The following is a 21,377-nucleotide window of genomic DNA, read 5'->3' as shown; positions in this document are numbered from 1 at the left end:
GGTCTGTAGTTCCCTGGGTCCTCCTTCTTGCCTTTTTTGAAGATTGGAGAGATGTTGGCCTTCCTCCAGTCCTCAGTCACCTCTCCTGTTCCCCATGACCTTTCAAAGACGATGGAGACTGGTCTAGCAATAACATCTGCCCCCTCTCTCAGCACTCGTGGGTGCATCCCATCAGGGCCCATGGACTTACGAATGTCCAGCTTGGTCAAGTGGTCTCTGACCCGGTCCTCCTCAACTGAGGGAAAACCTTCCTCTCTCCACACCTTCCCCCTTGCCTCCAGGGTATGGGATTCGTGAGGGACAGCTTTAGCAGTGAAGACCGAAGAAAAGAAGGCATTCAGTAACTCTGCCTTTTCTGTGTCTTCCGCCACAAGGGCACCCGTCTCATTCATCAGTGGGCCTACATTTTCCCCAGTCTTCCTTTTCCTATTGATATACTGAAAGAATCTCTTTTTATTTTCTTTAACTGCAGTGGCCAAGCTGAGTTCTGATTGAGCTTTGGCCCTTCTAATTTTCCCCCTACATAGCTTTGTTATATCTTGATAATCCTCATAAGATGCCAACCCCCATTTCCAGAGAATATAAGCTTTCCTTTTGTTCTTGAGGTCCAGCCAAAGCTCTCTATTTAGCCAGGCTGGTCTTCTTCCCTGTCGGCTCGCTTTTCGAGCCATGGGGATGGCCTTCTCCTGTGCTTCTAAAGATTTTTCTGTTTGTTTTGTTGCGTTTTTTTTTTTTTTTAACTTGTGTGTCTAAATGTTATGTTTTAATAAAAAAATGGGCTTTTTAAAAAGAATATTTATATGTGTAATGCCTGTCTTTTATGTTTTTTCTAATCCTAAAATTGGTGGTCTGCAATAAACATTATTTAATGTGCTTTTTGTACACAGAAATGTACTAAACAAGTGTGTTAATGCATGGTGAAAACCATCCAGAGACAAAGATTTATCTTTCATCTGAAAGAGACTTAAGGGAAGACCAGTTCTCTTAGCTGTTCAAAAAGTAGGAAGAGAAAATTAGTTTCTTTCTTAACTGTCAGAAGGAATTGGAGAGAAGCACCTGTCTAAACATTAATTCTATTTGAACAATACTTGACACTCTTGCAAATGTGTTTGCTTTTGTTAATCTGAAAAGATTCCAAGATTTTACTATCCAAGACTGTCAAATGGGTGATTGGTACATATGGATTTAAAATATCTTTTTATAGGATTTTTTTTTGGTCTGCCCAAAAAGTGGTTCTGAGCCACAAAAGTACTTTTTTCATCCATGGGGCATCGTGTTTTCTCAGTTTTGCTGCAACTGATGTGGAAACTGAGTATGGATAATCTCCCAGGGATCTGATTAAATGTTAGCTCATTTAAAGTTTAACACGATGTTTTAATGACACGCAAATGAAAAAGCAATTGTAGCATTTTTGGAACACAGTGTTAGAGTGTCACTGTTGAAGTGCTGTCCTTTGAACCATGTAGGAAAACCTGCTCTTACGTGAGAGCTGTGAAAATGGGAAGCAGATGTGGTAGAAGCGTAATTCCAGGATTCCCAGTTTACTTGAGTAGAAGAACAGTTAAGACAACATTGAGAGAGTTTTGAAAATCTCATTTCTATTTCGAAAGAACTACCAATATGATAGTTTCTTCTTTGTGAAGTTTGTTTTTACAAAATCTTGCGGCATATTCAAAAGGACAATTAAAAACAGATGAGAATAACATTTACATCATTTACATATGCAGTTCCAAGTGTGTGTCTGCGCTGAAATGCCAAACTTACTAATTCTTTTATCTTGTTAACTGGATACTTGTCTTTTTATGTTAACTTAGAGCTTTGCCTTAACAAGGAATAGCCTTTTCTTCAAAACCAAAACCAACCCAAAGTCATATTTTAGGCTAAATTTATACTACTGGTGGTACAGCTGGAGAATATGCTGCTGTCATTTTGATGACACTAAAAATACAGTAGTTTTGAAGGGGGTAAATGTTCCATTACATCTTGCGCTGTTGAAAAAGGAAAATTCAGGCACTGAGTTCTCTCTCTTGGATGAGATGCGTAATGCATCTTTACTCTTATCACTGAGATTCTTGTTGAACTTCATTTTTAGTAGGGGATGAAGGTTTCACATCACAATAACTAAATTCATGTCCATAAACTAGGTCCTTCTGAAAGCTTTCATCTAAGTGTGGCTCATGAACTGTGACAGTGCTCCACATGTTGTTCTTCCCCAGGGTTTTATCTAAGAGTTCTCTCATTCTCCTGTTTTCTTTGGATGTGGATTCCCAGATCATTTCAAGTTCCCCTTCCGCTTTCCTAGAAAAAAATGAAGAGAAATCCTAATTTTAAAAACACTTTTCAGCAGTATGTAATTAAGGTATGTGGACAAGCAAATTATAAAATGCATGTATTTAGATGCTTGAAATTATGTGATTGACATTAGTTCCTCCTTTGTTTTTAAAAAAAGCCCACTAAATGTAATGTCAGAGAGGATATGATCAGAAAAAAAAGATTTGGACCTGTGTAATAAGTTGGATTAAGTCCACACAAAACAGCAGTGCCTGCGAGATCCAACTAGCCTGACTGCTGCTGTCCCCTGAATCGGGCTCCCTCGTGATGGCAGTGTCTGTCTCGCACACCCCTTCTGCCACGTGCCAGGAGTTCCGCGTCTCCCCTCAGAGGCTAAAAATGTCTGATGAGACCGAGCATCAGACGCTGCGCTGAGCTTGTGCCTCTTCGTGGAGGTCAAACAGAAGTGGTGTAAATGGTTGGGTTTTTTTTGGTGGGGGGAGTCACAGATAGTGAAGGACAGTCCTTAAGGCATTATAACCTTATGGGCCGATTTCTCTAACTGCCCGAGCATAAATTAATGAATTATTTAATGTTTTTCTCAAGAAAAAGGTTATTTTTCAAACATGGCAACTAACAGGATTTAATAATGCAGTGTATTCCAGCAACAGACTTTTTAGTAAGTTATATTTGGTCAAGGTTAATAAGCTCTAGGGTTTCCTCTGACTCGCTTCTAGTATTTGGCAAAATATAAAATAATCAGAAAACCAAGATCCTTTGAAGTGGAAAGGAAAGCTCTTGTGTAGAAAATGAGCGCACAAATCTTAATGGTGTAGACTGCTCTAACACTGTCGCTTCAAGACGCTACCTGAAGTGCTAGACGGAGGCGGCCCTTTACACAAATTCTCCTGAATACCAGCTCTAAAAATGAGAAACAAATCAATGCAACACAGAAATGCATTGAGATTATGGGTGGCTGTCAGGCCACGTTTCTGGCAAAAGGTGTATACTAGAAAATATATAATCAGTACCTCTTAGAGAGCCCTTTGTGATCCGAAACACTGAGACTGAAGCGGTAAGTAGTGGTGCAGACACAGTACTAGCTCATGTTGTGTTTCACCTCACCGCTGGATATAGAGATGGAAGGTGAAAAAACCCTTATTGAGATTATCCTTGTCCATATTGCTTGGAATGAACTTTTGGTAGTGGAAGAGATCGTTATCCACTAAGAATGGAATTAGAGCAAAAGAAAGCAGGTGAAAGCAGTACGGTTGTGAAGAGCAGCCCAAGACTCTGCTCAAGAACACAAGAAGCCACATGAATGAGCCGGACCTTTCCCTTTCTGCCAAGTCTCTAAAAAGCTATTGAGAAGGAAGCGCTCACTTTTGAAACACCAACGCTGAGATGACTTTGTTCTCACAAAGTGTATTTCTCCTTGAGCCAGGGGTAAGAATGTCTGATTCTACTAGTTACTCAGTATATGCTTCAAAATGCTTTACAAAGGCAATTATCGTTATCCTCTGCTTACGGTTTGGGGGATGTGAGGCACAAAGAGTAAAATTACATGACTGAGCTCCCCCAACAAGCCGTTCTGAGTTTCGCCTGTTGGGTGACTCTGGCCCTTTGTATTGTGATCTCGGAACATTTTCAGCATCTTGTTTTGTTTTTAAATGAACTTTTCTATTGTCACAGGGACAAGCTCCTCTTCTCTGTTGCCACTTCTCTCCAACCAGAGTCTGTGTGAGGTGTGCACAGCACTCTTACTGTCTAATAGCAATACTCAAGAGCTTAATCTGGTTTACCCTTACTGTAGTGCAGAACCTTACCCAGGCTTCATTTCATCTGCTAATTTCTAAAACCAAGACTTTTTTTTAAAGATTGTTCTGTTGCTAATGCTTGTATGAGCTTGAGGCAGAGAAAATTTGAAAATGAAACTAAAGATCACTGAAATGTGAATGGTAGTTTAGTGCTGTCAGCATGCCTGACAAATGGGATGCTTCAGTTCAATGGCAACTGCATCGATTTTAGACAAAATAGTTTAAAAGGATTAGTTTAAAAAATATCCACGTAGTTAAAATTACTTCAGTAGCAAAGGAACAGATGCCTGTAGAGGTAGTGGTGTATCTGAACTCTTCTTGGAGGACTGATTTTTAAACAAGAGCTGAGGTGCAGAATCTGCAGGTGCTCACTGACTTTGCTGTGGCAGGAGCCGTGGGAGCGTGTTGCTGCCCGGGGCGCGCAGTGCTGATGCCGCGGCTTTGGGCACAGCGTGCGCAGTCACAGATGAGCCTTCTCGGGGTGGCAGAACACGCTGCTTTTACAGCTCAGCTGTTCTTCAGGAGAGCCGCCAGGCGTAGCAGGTATGACCCAACTGTAGTTAGACAAGGCGCTTTTGTCTCTGTGGGTTTTTTTTTGTTTGAAAATTCTGACCTGATCACAATCCAAAATACATTCGGCAGAACAGGCTGGGGAGGGGGTGTGTTTACTGCTGCTCGGCACAACTCCCTGCTCTCCGGGGCAGTGGGGTTACCTGGCAGCTCACTTCCCACAGCTCCTGATGGTCTGTACTTTTTTCTCAACACCAAAATTTCCTTGCTCCTACTTCACGGGGCAAGGGCCCTCACTACCCTTCTCTTACATTTTTGTGTGTCTCACCAGAAATACCCTCAAGCTCAGTAAAGCGTCGCTGTCCTCGACTACGACTGCTGTGGCATTGCCCTGTACACGTCCCACCCTAACAGGTATCCGTTGATACTCCGTTGTGCCCACAGCAGTTGCTTCACCTCTTCAAACATGTCTGTCACTTGGCATTTAAAACTGGATACGTGCTCACAGTAAATGTGTCCTGTTTCCAGATGTCTTTAGGCAAAAACCATTAAATTTGCTTCTCATGAACATAGGCTGTTGTTACTTAAATGAGTACAAATAAGAATTCCATTCAACCCCTCACCTAGCCAAAATGTAAGGTTTTATACCTTGTTGAGAGCAAGCAAAATGCCCGTGCTGTACTGATATCTGAGGATGAAAATGTTAACAGAAGCAGAGTCTGAAAGCAGCTTATTCTTTACAAAAGACAGCGCTTTCTGCCCTCACTGAACTAAATTAATTCAGCCATAATTGCAGAGTATTATTTGGGCTGCTGGCTCAAGAATTCATTTTCATCTATTGTGTAACAGTTTGTTTAAATAATCCTTACCACAAAGATGAACACTTTTTACCACGGTTACAATTTCCTATGTAACCTTACAGGTAAGACAGCTCCTCCCTTGCCTGTGCACAGCTGCGACGCTTTTCTACCGCTGACCCTCCTGGGAGGACAGTCCGAGGCAGTTCCATCACTAAGGCTTTCAAGGCTGCATTTAACACCCCAAGTCCAGCAGCTGTAACTATCTCAACGTGCTGTTCCTCTGCAGAAGACTTACGAAATACACTGTGACCTAGAAAACCCATAAAGGTAAGCATCCTGTGAAATAAGACTTGAGACATTTACGAACCTGGTTTTCTACCCTGGAACCACATTAACAACTTTGTTTATATCTGACACAGGCGATGCATTTCATTTAAGGAAAGGTATGTGATAACGATGACTCACAAGACTGTAAACAATAAAAATGTCATTATGATTATCAGCTGCCTGAAGAACAGAAAATGATCCTGCTTTCTCATCAGTTGCTTTAGGCAAAAGGTTGCTGTGAATTTCCAGCATTCTCTAGCAAAGGCTGTAATTATTGAGAAGGTTCTACAGAGCAGCTCCTAGGAAGGTAAAATTTGCCTGTCTTTAGAAGCTTTAAAAGCTTTTATTTATCAAAAGAACAAATACTTCTGTATGCATTTCTTTTTGGAAACCAAGTGGAAAAATTCTGTTCCCTTGGACGCAATGGGTAAGTAGTGTAACCTCTGATTTTTGTCATCAGGTGAAGGATGATGCAGGAGGGGAGAAAATGTCAAAGGAAAGTCACCTTTGTTATGTTTTATGAAGCCCACATTAGTTTGGATGCAGCCTTGTTAAAAACAGAACGATGAGAGAAGAAACAAAAATGAGGAAGCACAAGAATATCGCGACTGTGTCTAAACAAGCGTTGCTTCTGAACACGGTGCTGTCTGCAGCAACTCCACCTCTGGGCTCGCTGGCACTGTGCAAGGGGCCGACCTGCCGTCAGCCGGGTTTGCTGTAGTCCGGACTGATACGGTGCGGCTGTTCGTCTCTGATGCAGGGAAATAGCAGATGACGAAGCAAAATAGGGCTTGAAAGACAAACATAAACTTTATTTTTTACTTTCAGAGTTGTGTTTGTTGTATTATACTCTAATAAACACTGTTAAGGCTTAACTACCACCGGAAAAAGGCAGTCCCCAGTTACACTGTTTATTAATGTCAGAGACTGCAGAAATGCATGACATTTGTGAGGTTCATCTTGTGTTTCCATAAATCATTTTTCTTCATCACCATATTGTTAAATAGTGTCGTTCCAGGTGCAGATTTTGCTTCTTAAAGTTAACTGCAAGTATTGATTTTGTATGCTTACTGAAGAAAAATGAGTCAATTCAGACTGAAGAGAAAAAAGTGATTTTGTATAAATTTTGTATGGAAAGTGTAATTAATTATTTGACACGGCTGTGTTATGTCATCTCATTTACCTTCTCTGGGACCAGAAAGGTAAATTTTGAATGATCCATGGACTTTGAACTATGCTGTATTCTACGTTTAAAAAACCCTCTTTCTTTATCTAGCTGTTCTCTACTATAAAATATTGTAACCTGAGCCCAGAGGTATGAAAGGCATTTAATTAGTTAAAAATCCTAAATAACTACTTCCAGAGAAATGTGGAATAGTCAAAATACTGTTTTCTCATGCAAATTTTAGAGATTAGTGGCACGTTCATTGTACAATTCCCAGCTACTCACACATGTTTAATAGCACTCTATAAAGTAATTGAGAGGAACTGTGCTGATATAGCTCAGGTGGTACCAAGCCCTGCTTTTCTATTGTCTTCAAATCTATTATTTCACAATGGCAGAGATGAGTTGCAAAATGATTGCTTAATTACCTCTCTTCAGTTGTAAAAGGTTTTTCCTGTATGCTGATAACTTGAATGTGCTATGAAGCTTTCCACTACCAGAAGGGAAAAATACCTTTAGAGAACCCTATATTAAAAGGATATTTAAAGACTGACAGTCATAATCTTGTATAAATCTGTTAAATTATCTTTTTTTTCTTTTTTTTTTTTTATTCTGCACGTAGCCAGTCTACGTAACTTATTAACAGAACAGTAAGGCAGATTGAAAAGGAAACCCCTCATATGTGTACTCGTTAGACTGCTTTAATTTCCTACTATTCTGAAAACTCTTAAGCGTTGTGGAGGGCAAAATTTTCAGACTTTAGCAGAAAATGCTATTAAATAATTAACATATATCTTGATGACTTATAGACACCCCCACCCCCAAAATCATCAAAGACTAGGCTCAGGTTGATACTCTTCTTAAGAAGAAGTCTTGAGAACAGTAGTAGTCATCCAGAATAAATTCCTCCTTCAAAAGGTGTTTCTCGGAGCTGGGAAGGACGGAATTAAGAGGAGCATTTCAGCATTTTCAGTACAGCTAAGACACGAGTGAGGAAAGATACCCAGAATACAGCACATGAGGCTGTGATGAAAAGCCGGAGCTGGCGGCGGGGTGCCATTGGCTCCCCCACCCCTTTCCCTGCCAGGTCTGACTGTGTCGCTTCTGCCGCCACTGACTTACCTTTTCTGCTGCAGCACTTCAGCGAGGCTCTCCTGCTTGTCTTGCAGCAGGCGCTGGAGATGCTGCATTTCTTGCTGGTACTGAGCAGTCTTCCCGGCGAATTCCTTCTCCTGCTCAGTCATTTTGAGACTGATATCTCCAAGCTTCCCAGCTGCTTTCTTTTTATATACCTGCAAGAGTTAAAGATGATAGGAGAAAGAAGGACAACTCACTACCAACGAAAGAAATAGCTAGAGATACTAATTTGCAGTTTGATCTTCACATCAGCACTGCCTTGCTTAAACATGTCAGGTAGGATGCATTATGGTTTTTTTAATACCTATTTGTTAATTTGAAGGTATTAACCTTGTGCTTTGTTCTGCCTATAAAACCAGTGTGTAGAGTGTATACCATACCGTATGTTTGTCTTACGAGTGAAAAGAACTGGTTGCAATAAAAAGGGGTTGCTTTCCAAGATGCACAGCTACACTTCACAGCACGTTGCTTACCACATTGCTTGTCCAAGTCATATTTATCAATGCGTATCATGAAAAAGTGTTTGTGTTCTGTTAGTTGTTTAATCTCAATACTAAAAGGAAGAAAAGAGTGGCTTCATGCTTTAAAATAACTTGCTGCTTCACATAATAGTGCCTTCTGTTCAGGGAAGCTCAAGTGATTTTTTGCTTTCTGGCAATAATAGTCAAATATATTGGTCTAATCTCAAAAACAAGAAATCCTTTTTGTACAAAGGGATTTTGCTTTCTGAAAGAACTTCCCCATTAAATCACCTAAGCACACAAGGAACTGAAAAATGTGGCTTGTGTATTGTTATATATTTCTACATGCCGCTGCTCTTGACAAAAACAACAGGTATTATCCAGTATTAGCTTTTTTCTTGTGATTACAAACAGAATGCTTAAACTGTTAACTGTATCTGCAAAATGTGATGTTCGATATAGGCTACAGGACAGGGTTTTGGGATGGAAGCACCTCCTTTAATAAAACTGCAAACTATTTGGTGAATCTTTGAAAATACTGCTATTTATGTCTTGCTAATATCGAGTTTTATCTAAGGTGTTAATCACTAAGGTTTTATCTTCATCTGAATCAAAGCAGAAAGAGTATGCCTTTTGGAGGAAGGAAAAAAAAAAAAGGCAGTTTTGAGTATGTGCTGCAAGCTATATAATCCTTTCCACAAACTGCTTCCTTTTTAGCTCTTATAAAATGTGTCCTTTTGGAGTTTCATTTTCTGGAAGTAACAGGATAGTGATAAATAATAATATTTACCTACAATGTTAGTCATTCCATATTTAAGGCTGACTTCCAGGTTTTTTTTCCTAGCTTTTCCCTGTTTTCCCAGGTTAACCTGCAAGTTAACCAGTCACATCACTCAACTGTTTAGATTCCCAGAGAAGTCTTCCAAATGTAGTTAGATGCTTGTAACGCTATGGGAGGATGAAGGTAACCGCGTTCCTTCTGAGCAGAGTGGTGCTTAGAGCTCGCCTAGAGGAAGCGCAGAGCATGGGAAAACAGCTGAACTTTTCACCTCTGTCCGTAAATGCCTCCTCCAGCTCTGGATCCGGAACCTGAAATTCTCTCCTGAGGTCAGGTGCCTATAATTATTTCAGAGAACTGGAAAGAACTTCCTCTCTCCTTTAACACATAAGAGGCTGATAAAGCAAGCAGCCAATGGTATTGGTGAAATCCATCTTTTATCTAGTGGTCATTGATCATCCAGCTGGAGGGAGGTGTGTGCTTGAAGCTGCGCTCTGCCTGAGATGGTTCCAGCCTGTGGTCCTACATGTCCCACAGCTGTCTCTTGGCGTGGCGTGCCGGCTCTTCATTTGCCAACTGAAGCTGTGTCACACGTGCAGAACGGTTGCAAAATCAATGGGGCACAAAGGGCAAAAGTACACCATTTTCTGACCTAATGATTAGGGCATGAAACTAGATATGAGGGATGCACAGTTCTGATCTCGCTTCTATGATTATAACTGAGTCTATTTGAAATGCGTAAGCTGTCTCAGCAGAACTCAGCAGTACGGGTGAGGAGTGCCCAGCCTGCCCCGTACTGGCCCGAGGGAGCTGGGCCAGGTCGGGGTGGTTTGGGGCACACGGGCACGCGCAGCTGCCGGCACTGACAGACCCTTCACAGCAGGCTACTACCTTTCAGTTCTGCAACACAACCTCTATTAATTTTCTCTGAAGCAAAGCACGTAGCGGTAATCAGACTGGTGGGGATGACAGTTTTCAGGAAGGGGATGAACACACATGGCTGGAACGGGCAATACTTTCCTCTAGAGCTGAAAAGGGGAGTCTGCCCGCGGTCGTGGCATTGCAGGTACACCATAAGCACCCAAGATGAGGCATGATTGTGGATGCTGCAGCTGCAACTGGCGAGGACATAATTTACATTCTTCTAAAGTAGTTTTGGGCACCATAATTCTTTTACACCTCGTGTACTTAATTATAAACTGGAAACTGGATAATTCTGGATAGAGAGCCAACAAAACATTATTTCTACCAATGTAGGCTGCTGGCGGCTGTGATATGTGTAATGATCTGGTGCCAAGATCCTTGTTGAGGCAACAAAGCTATTTTCTGTCAATCATGTATTGTTTTTCTCCTGTCCTTTACCAGTAAAAATTAGTATCATCCCTTCCAAAAGAGATCAGTCAAAGTACCACCTGAAGAAAATTGTCTCACCGTCTCTATAAAAAGTGTTATAATTCTGATCCTGACAGAATAGCCCTGTAATGGGAACCCTGATGAAATTTTTACTGGGTGCCATGGAACATTGCCAATTGTCTCCCATGGCAACTAAAAACTAAAATACGTTAATTAAGATCACAGACAATTATCTTCAGGGCTGCGTAAAAAGTCATATACTGGGGGGGCTGGGGGAGAAGTCCCTTTTTAGTAGTAGGCAAAGGCACTGTTTATACTTACAACCTTCCCAGTAAAATTGGACGTGACAGACGAAAAGTGACAGCCTATATATTCAGAAGTTTTAGTGAAAGAACATCTGACAGTATTGTGGTGTTAACAGAAAAAATGTTTCCTCACAAACACTAGATTTCTGGTCTGCTAAGGGTTTGTTTCTGTTTCTTAAAACCTCTACTCAGTCTCTGTGAAAAGGATGTGGGCAAAATGTAGAAACTTTTAAATTCAAAAGCCAAGAAAATGAAGAAAATATTCATCTGTAGTTGTGATATTATGTGCCACAGTAAATAAGCTCACTTATTTGCAGATTGATACTGGCACACAGATGAAGGGTAAATAGTTGGGAAATCAATTAAAAAGGGAAAAGCTGTTTATGCTAGAGAAACTTTAAAGCTAAGCGTCCAAAGGTATGACATAGTTGTGTGTGTACAAGATCTGCTTTGACAAAAAATAATCTACCATTAGGTAAACAGAACTTTCTGGTTTAGAAATGTAAGATAAAATTGACACAAGAAAAGGAAATTGAAATTTCTATTACTTGAGTCTTACTTCATTCATGAGCACCATGAACATAAACCACTTTGCAAACTAATCCAATATTATGAAATAAATTTAAAGCTGGAATTACCTTAAAGCTTAGTAGCTCACTAGAGGAATCACTTTATACAGGATATTTCCTTATTCTTATCTTAGACTATTCTTTAACTTATTCTTATCTTCTATTTCTGTAACCTGTTTATCTTTAACCTATTTATATCTTAATTCTCTTCTCCCGCCCTAAAGAGGGGTATGATGAAGTATTCTATTGCCATGTAGAACAGAATTTGCATAAATGCAGGAGAAGCCTCGAGTTCACTTGTTTAATCTTCCACCTGCTTTTTGAACTTGTAGGTTGAACCTGTCAAATTTGCAAGATCTCTATAACCAGGAAGGCAAGAAACTTCTTTTTAAGAAATTGGGATTTCTCATGGTAATAGCAAACTTTTGAGGGCTGAGGGAAGATGTAGTAATGCTGAATTTCCATTTTCTAAGCAACACGGCAAGTTACTTAGTTTTATTAATTTTATGAAACAGAGCACTGCTACAATAGTAGGACAGATTAATAACTCAAATATTGGGCTGTAGCATCAAGGCAACGTTTAGGAAATATTTGGTCTTGTTACATTGCAGGTTTATCCTACAAGGTTCAAAAGACTTAACCTGAAGTTTTAAAAGGTCCTTAAATGTGCTAATGCTAAACGCTTACTCTTAATTCCATTGCTTTATAACATGCCACTGCTCTCCTGGCAGAGACTGTCTAGTCTGTGCAAGCTCTAGTAACAAAGGCACTTGCTAAACTTTCTGATACATGCAGTTTCTTCTACCTCAAGAAGGTACAAGTAGATCTCAGATGTGCTAAGTTAATACTTTTGGGAAAAAAAAATCCATTAAAAATAGATAAATTTAGTGATAAGCTGTCATGTGCAATCTCTTACTTTAGAGATTACACATTGCTAGCAGCAATCAAATCAAATTTCTGTATTTTTTATTGTACAAATGAAGGGTTGTTAAAAAATGAAAATAAAACAAACAAAACCCCCACAGACCTAACAACCGAACACACAAAACCCCCCTAATTCGATTCCTGTTAGCAATCGTAATTATGCAAAATCCTGCTGTAGAAAACATGACATTTTTTAGTTTGTTGTTGTGACAAATTTGAGGCTTTGATCCAACTCATCACTTTGGTATCTAGTTACTAATTTGGAATTTTCTACATACAAGGGGATTGTAGTTTCTCTGCAAACTATTTGAGCTACCAAGTATAATTTAGAGGGGCTTAGCATGGTCGTTTGCTCTTAATTCGGAAATTGTCAATTTAAATTTATTATTTGGCTTGGAAACCCCCAGAAATATTCTAGCAGGAACCTAGGACTACTTTTTTTTTTTTTTTAAGAAGAATCTTTGAGTTCATAAAACTGCTCTTTGTGCTTAAAAAATTTTCTGTTAGGATCTTTACCTGTGAGGGGTTGTTCTTTTTAGAAGGTTTAAGGAACAAACATACAAAACTTAAAAAACTAAAATAATCATCCTTGAAGGACAATCCTTTTTTTCATATAGGGGGAAAAAAAATATATGTAAGCTTTTTTTTTTTTTTTTAAGGGCTCATGCCTTTGCTCAACTCTGAAAATAGGAAGGGGAATTCTTAAAAGTCTTAGAGGGGTTAACATTTTGCAACATTGGACGTTTGTTAACTTTTGGGGTTTGATACCATTATATGACTCTACTGCAGTTACAGGCCAGGATTGTCTGGCAAACCAGCAGTCCGTTCTGACTGAGACGGAGAGGAAAGAGCAAAGTGCGCTCTTTCGTTTCTGTTTCTGTGGAGAACGCAGTGAAATAATGCACTCTTGCATTTCCCATCCACTGCTCAAACGGGATTGACTAAGGCAAAAGCCACTTGCCAGAGCTGAAGGCATGTTTCTGTGGAGACCAAAGGTGACTTCTGCCTGCTGGTCATCCTCACAGACATCACTCAAGAGTGAAGCACATTGATTTAGATGACACAAGGAAAAACTAATTTGCTGTGATAGAGACAGTGCCTGTTGCTAACTAAAGCATATTAGAAAATACCTCTAAAACGATTACAGTGAATGAATATATAACTAATGATGTTTCCTTATCAGTAAGATGAATGCGTTTCCTTTCAATTTTGGTTATAATTCCTGTTTCTTATGTGAACACTGTTAACTCTGGGGAATAAGTTACCTAGTATACAAAATAATGACATATACTTACAAGACCCATTTAGGGATTCTTTGTATACTTCAGCTAACATCACAAAGTCTGAAAGATCTTGAACGTGTCCTGGAATGAAGGGAAAATAGGTGTTGCAGTATTATACATTGTACTGCCTGGGCCCTCGCACTTCCCAATCGGTAACTTGGGACAAAAATACGGGTGAATACTTTAGCATGTTATCCTGCCTTATAATTAAAAATTTGGAAAAAAGTAGTTTTGTGGGGTTTTCTGTTTGGTTGGTTTTGCTCAAAGTTTGCATGTAAGGAGGAGGACACAGCTACCCATATTGATGATAACAGTGGGTGGGAGGAATAGGTGCAAGGGGGCCTTACTTTAACCCCTGTTCCTCTGGCAACTTTGATAAGAGTTAGGGCAGAAGGGTTAACATGCTGTTCTCATGTTCTGATTCAGAGACCTTCCTTTTTTTTCCGATTATGATTACAATCTTGGTAAGAGACATAAAATTTAAAATGTTCAAATAAAATTATCCGCTATTATATGATGGTCATGATGCAAAGAATACATTTGTGCATCTTCTCAAGAGACAGAACCCTCCTCTCAAGTTCCCCCCTCTGTTAAGGAGTGACATCCTGGATCTCCTGAAGTTAGTGGCAATGCCTCATTCGGTCTATTGTTATATCCAAGATTGAGACCAGGCATGGTTAGAAAAAGGTTATGGAAAAATTCCAGGAAGGTGGGTCCTTTTCTAGGTAGGCATTAAATGGTTGCTTAGAACAAACCTCAACCCAAACAGAATCAAATGGCTAGATGGATGACAAAATGAACATGGCATTAAGAACTAAGTGTCTCTTCTAAAGGTTGAATGCAAAAAAAAAAGCCAACAAAACAACCCACCAAAAAAAGTAATTGTTATGCTAACCTTTCATACTGAAATCGTTGGGGGAAGAAAATAAGATATATTTTAACTTTTTTTTTTTTTTTGGACATAGAAGCTGCTCTATACATAGTAATTTGCTGGTTCTGTCTTGATATTTAATTCAATAGAATAGTTCAATTGGAAGGGACCTACAATGATGCTGTAAAACCAGATCTAAGTATCATTTCACTTCGGTCATAAAAAGTTTCATGTGTCAAGGACTCTTACAATTATTGCTGACAACTTATCGACTCCTAAATGCAATACTGATTATACAGGTTTTATATGTAGTTTCCTTGGCTGTATCTTCTCCAGGAACAGGATACAAATTAGTAAGCACAGTCTTCCCTTCTGGCCAGAAGGACCAGGATCAGATCCTGCCAATACAGCGCTTAAAAAAAGAAAAGTAACCAATTCTAATGCTTTCTACTCCAGTCTTATGAAAAAGTACACAGAGCAGAGTAGATGTTAAATACTTGAGTTGCCTTTCATAACTGAAGTTTGTAGATATAAAAAGGGGAGAAATGTTGTTTCTTTAAATGTAGAGGAAGATAGATTTACAGAGCCAACCCAAAGAAACTACATACTGAAACTGAAAACATTTCAGTGGGCCAGGCATATGTTTAGAATAATGAAAGCAAGCCAGCGTCTCTTGGATGTTCTGAAATGTGCAAACATCTCAGTGAAAAGTAAGAAATATTCAAGTGGACTTTACCTTTCTCCCTTGAGTTTTATTCGCCTTCACTTGATGTGAAAATAAGGGGCAAATTGCATGTTAAGGTCCATCTTTGGGACTGACAGAACCACAGAAGTAGTTTCTTCGTTGGCTGCATCACAAAAACTGAAATGCTCCTTGAGTTTTCAAGGGCCCCAAAATGGCAAAGTTTAAATTCTTGCAAAGCAGAATACTCTCCAGACAGAAAAGTCACGTATGCAGTGAGACTTCAATAAATCCACGGCTTCCTGATGTTAGACCCAAAGCACCTTTCCCTAAGTCCAGATTAACGTTGATAGGAACATGGTGAGGAAGCACCCTTGTTTCATTCAAATGTGCTGGAGTGTGCAACTGCTTCCCAGGAATCCAGAGAGTGACCTATGCAATGGTTACAGGCATTTCTGAAATACACATTTCCTTAATGTTTAGAAAGTGCTAAGAACAAACCTTTAATGCTTTCTCTTCACCAATAACAATTTTGTACTCTGAATGCAATATGTGGCAAGATGGTAGGAAAAAAATTAAGGCCAGCCTGTTTGGTAAAGCTGCAGGAAAATGAGGGGAGTTACAGTGGGAGATGCCAGGTATCTTCAGTATAAAGGTTGTTGCTACCTATTGATACTAAAAGCTTATCATTAACAGAATTATTATCAAACAGAGATTCATAAGCCATGAAACAAGTTGTTATAATCTGACTTCTTTTTGACAGTGTGTTTAATTTAAAGATGAATTACACTCGCAATGAAGGAGAGGAAAAGGTGCCCGATGATGAACTGGAGTGCAAAATCTGTTATCAGAGATTTACTATTCACAGTCGTAAGCCCAAAATCTTGGATTGTCTTCACAGAATTTGTGCTAGATGTTTGACTAAAATACTTCATATAGGAGACGGATCTCCCTGCGTTAGCTGTCCCTTTTGCCGCCATGAGACAGAGTTGCGTGAAGATGAAGTTGAAGGACTCCCCAGTGATACAAACATTATGTCCAAGCTCATAATAAAAGACAAAACAGCATGGAATTCAGACTGTAAAGAAGTAGTTTTAACACCAAAAAACTTGGCTTCCTCAAGGTCTTCCCATGGATCATCAGACTGCTTAGTAATTACAATTATGGAAGTACAAAGAGACTCCCCAAGGACTCCCAGTCGAAGCAGTGCCTCAGACTACTACGCTGATCATGACACCGAGTCAGTATCTCCCAGTTCTCAGAGTTGGCTGGACCAAGATCTCTTTTCAAAGCTGTGCAAGCATGTACCCAGAATACTGGTATGGCTGCTTGGATTTCTTTACTTTAGTTCCCTTCCTCTTGGGATCTATTTACTAGTGATTCAGAAAGTGACCCTAGGTGTTGTGTGTGTGAGTTTTGTTCCCTCCAGTCTAACTCTATGTCTTGTGTATGGCTTCTGCCGGTGCCTCTGCCACGGAGTTTGTGACTGCTCTTCACAAAGCTGAAACACAGTGTTTTATCAATTGGAAAATTTTTAGCTGAACCATAAAACAATAGCAGACTTTAACCTTTATGGACTGTTAAAAATGTATAATATGACATATATGTGATTTTGTTAAAGCACACTAACTTGTGTGAATACTGGCAAAATGACAACATGGTATTGTTGTGGTTTTTCTTTTACTAAAAAGACGGAGGTTACTATCGCCTGTTCCTTAAGTAACAAACGGTTTTAGACCACCATCTCATTAACTGTGAATAGAACAGATTTTTGAAGATTACTTATTATTTAAAAAAACAAAACAAAACCCACCCACACCCTGTTTTTATCGAATACTTTGTCACCGTTCTTAAAAACAGATGGAGATCAGAAATGTGCTGTGTATGACTTGTTTAAAAAAAAATGAAAGTTCAATTACAAGCTAGTTCAGATTTGAGTCAAATCTTTTCTGATGTCAAAGGGAAATAAAACTGCATTACATATTCTGCTCTATAATCAGATTGTTCAGGAAAGTTTTGAGTTATGAGAATTATGACAGACACCTGTAGCTGAATCTTAAAGGGCCAATTAAAGAACAGTTTTTAAGTAAGCTTTAATATTTTTCATGATTCAGTATACCTGAAAAATTACCTGACATAAACCAAAGTATATAAAATTAAAAATGAACCTAATTTGTTTTAAAAATTAAAATACCAAAGTAAGTTTTGTTTCCTTAACATAGTTCCTGTGCAAAAATGATTTATTTTTCTGAGTATTTATGTTCAACCTATTTGATAATGCTCTACTGTCGTTTTCTGAATTTCATATGGTTGTACTGATAACCTACAAAACATTTTGCACATTGAATGACGTTTTATAAAGTTTGTTTACAGTAATTGCTAAATCCCAAACTAAAAATGGATATTTATAAAGAGGATAACTTTTAATTTGCTACCTAACTTAAGCATACTCAGTTTAAAATATGTAATAAAGCTGTATATATAAATATCTGCATGGTTTTGGGCTTTTCTTTCGCAATAGTCTGTTACTTAGCTTTAAAGACTTTCACGGTGATTCTGTGTTTAATAACAGATTTGCCAGATCTTCATTTATTTTGAGATTTATCAATGAAAAACAAAAACCACAGGATTTTTGTTCATTACTTTCTCCAAAAGAATTCACTAAAAGGAAGAACTCCAGATCAGAAGACCAGATCCACTTTTACGTGCGAAGCACAAATGACCTGACTTCAGAGGGAAATGATCTAAAGGGAACGGAACTGCCAGCTTTTTGAACGACCCTTATCTGTAGGGTACGTGCTGTGTTTCCAGTGAAGAGTGGCTGGCCCACCTACCCTTCCTTCTTTCCTTGCCTCAAATAACATTTGCAGTGAGGTGAAAGAAGCCCCAGAGAATCTTTTGACACACACACGGTGCATCTGACCTGCAACATAGTTTTGGACGAGCTTACGCCTGCTGAGATACGAGGCAATGAATTCACCAAAAGGTAAATGTCAGACATCTGGTTATGTCTAAAAAGTTGAAAACACAGACTGACATTGTAGGCATTTGCAAGTAACGCAAACCTGCAGGCTAGAAGCTTTTCTCTCATCATAACCCGAGGACCGTATGCTCTCGTACATGTGACATAATATGTATTTCCTATCTTGTATCTTGCTAAAATAGCTGAAGATAGCTAAAACCAATGCAAAACACCCTTTTCTAAGATAAGAAATAGCGTAATGCTCAGATTACCAATAGTTTTATCACCCTTTCAGAAGAATGAATGCATTTTAAATACTGTTATCACTGGAAACAGATTACAAGTAAATACCTTGTAATAGGTTTATTCTGTAACTCAACATACAGGGCAGTTACCCAATTTGTGATTTCCTGAAGCAGCTGATAGTAGTATTCCTCCAGCTGATATAGTCAGACTAATGAGACCTCCAACGTATCTCATTCAACTAAGCAGAAAGTATGTAATCTTAAAGTAAGATGCTGCTCAAGTTTCATGGTTGTTAGAATTGTGTATGAACTGTGGAGGCAAACATGTATCTTCCAAGTGAAGAATCCTTCTGCCTTTCCACATTCACTTGAATTTTTATCAGCAGCACCTGAAAAAGCTGTGTGTGCAATATGGCCTGTCCTGTTTGAGGAACTGCATTACATATTGGGATTAAAGAAGTCTCGTGACTAAAAAGAAGCAAACTGAAAATTTGACAATGTATTTAGACTATGAAAATAGGGGTTTTTTTTTATATGTAAAACAAAAGAATCACTTAACTTTCCATAAATCACTGAAGAGAGCAAATTAATAAAGCTTATTGTTCACAAATGTGGATTACCTGACAGGTGGTGTTTAAGAAATTAAGGTGTCTTCAGCAAAGAAATAAACGATACTAGCTGTTAGCAAAGTTCAATTAATACGATAACCGAGAAGTGTATGATATTTTAAGGTGCTTTGTGACTGTTTAAGCCCTCTGCTTTACTGACCAAAATTAACAACAAAAAAAGTTTTGCAAGTAGATTAGTCTTACTTTTGCTAAAAAGAAACAGCAGTATTTAAGAACTTTATTTACAGGCTGTTTTTTCTAATTTCCATTAACAGTTGATGGGTTAAGAAGGATTTTTTGTATTTTTATTTGGGTTTGCACTTAAAATCCACAGCATGTACTGCATGTAAATATTCTTAATTTTACGCAAGTCTCTTCTCTATCCTTCATAGTAGTCACAGATCTATTAAATTGCAGTAAATCTGTATTTAAGAAGAATAGAAGCCACTGTCTTGGTAGGGGATATGTTTTCTAAATTTAGATAGACATGAATGAGGGTGAAAAATGGCTAAAAACATTTTATAGCTGTATTAGTATAATTAGAGAATTCTTTTATAGTAGTTTTTCATGCATTTAGGCATTTTATGATGGGTTCCTTACAAATTCTAGCCATTTTTCAGCTTACTGCTGTCTCTTTACATCTATGACTTGGTTTACTTTCTGTGTTGCTAATTCCTGGGCTGTGTTGATCCTCAGAAGGAAAGTGCAGGAGTTGTTCTCTGTTAACATAGTGGTGCGCATTTGTGTTATTTGATGCATGCATAGTCTTGCATAAAAACACTGACACAGACTAACTACTGACCTTCCTCATTAAAAAAACCCCAAAACATTTTATGTAACATTTAGCAGAGAAGTACTGCTTACCTTAACTTTTTCTTCCAGTCTTCCTAAGCGTAGACTGCCTTCTACTATTTTGTTAAGAACACCATGATTCTCATTTTCCAAACATTTGGCCTGCAAACATACAGTATACATAACTAAATGTAATCACTACTTTAGACAGGACAGACAAAATACATACACTAAGAAAGACAAACTATTCTGTTTTGAGCTCCAATAATCTGAAGAACCAAGATAGAAAAATAATCCTGAAAATTATTCTAATAATGGCTACTTAATAATTTGTCAAGTGATTGCAAATACTCTCTCACTAACAAAATAATAACTTGAAACAGTTTTATTCTGAAGGGATCATAGCTACTGACATTGTAAACCCAATCAATTCCGCATATTCTGCTACAGATGTATACATGTGTATTTAGGGATCCCATTCGTATGCCTGAGACTCATCCTTCTGGGTCAGATTTACTAGTCTGCTCTGAAAAGAGCCCCTGAAATTGGCAGGGGTTCAGGCAAGGAATCTGACCTGTGGCTTATGAAATTCTTCTGTGTTATGACTGTTTCCATCATTTCATAAGCCATACATTCTCTCTCAGATATAAATAGTAAACAAAAACCTGCATAAGCTGTAAACAATGAAATCATTTTAGAACTATAAGAGGTTTCAACTGTTAAATGCACTGAAAGCACTGAAAAGGGGAATAACCAGGCTTTAGGATCAGCAATGTCTGACCACCTTGAACTACCCATAGCACTCCAGAGACACATCTCCTTTCACAGAAGTCAAAACTAATTAGCACGGCTGGGGTCTGTCAGCCTCCTGCTCAGTCAGGGACGTTTTGATTTACTATGTGGTGGCTGAAACATACAATACAATAAAAGAGTCATTTTGACAGCTGCTAACTCAGGATTACAGTTCAGCATCATTGTTGCACTACCAAAATTGTTTTAAATGAATTTGTTGCTGCTCTGTTTTACTCTTACTGGATTTTTCAATAGGCTGTCACTGTTCCTGGAAACAGTAAATTTAAGTCTATCCATTTATTTTTGTGGAGATGTGGTTACTACAGTTTGGGGCTTTCTTAATCCTCATTAAGCAATAATATAGGCTAGTTTCTTAAAAGTGCTGTAACCTTTCAGCTCTCCCTGTTCTTCTGGATTAAATCTCCATAAAATGAATTTTAACACTTTAATTCAATTAGTGAATTAAAAAAAAGAATAAGGCTAGGGTAACAGCAGTAGCTGAACTGAGTAAATATAGCTGACATTAATGAATTTTGAGGTGGGGGGAATGATAATACATTTTTAATTCTATGTCATGCTCAGTAGTGGCTCTTCATAACCATGAGGGTCTGGCTCTAATTAATTGTTTTTTGTTTTCTAGGCCTTTGCATTAAACAACCCTATCAGATTACCTGACTACAAGATACCTGCAGTCTTAACTTTCTGCCAAGGTAGGTTTCAAGTTC

At 38.6% G+C, this 21,377-nt stretch overlaps 1 protein-coding gene across 1 annotated transcript in view; it reads right to left on the bottom strand.

Annotated features, from left to right (window-relative positions):
- Positions 1 to 2,060: 2,060 nt before the first annotated feature.
- The window catches only part of CEP89 (centrosomal protein 89kDa), a 41,817-nt gene continuing 22,500 nt past the window's right edge, over positions 2,061 to 21,377 (bottom strand). The window contains exons 17-19 of the mRNA XM_009881416.1: positions 19,933 to 20,022; positions 8,013 to 8,182; positions 2,061 to 2,298 (exon numbers count right to left, since the gene is read on the bottom strand). Coding sequence (XP_009879718.1) covers positions 2,061 to 2,298; positions 8,013 to 8,182; positions 19,933 to 20,022 — 498 coding nt within the window. The remainder of the gene's footprint in view (positions 2,299 to 8,012; positions 8,183 to 19,932; positions 20,023 to 21,377) is intronic.

The sequence above is a fragment of the Charadrius vociferus genome, unplaced genomic scaffold (assembly GCF_000708025.1).
Source record: "Charadrius vociferus isolate BGI_N301 unplaced genomic scaffold, ASM70802v2 scaffold553, whole genome shotgun sequence".
NCBI lineage: Eukaryota > Metazoa > Chordata > Aves > Charadriiformes > Charadriidae > Charadrius > Charadrius vociferus.
This window is presented reverse-complemented; position numbering and strand designations above follow the sequence as displayed.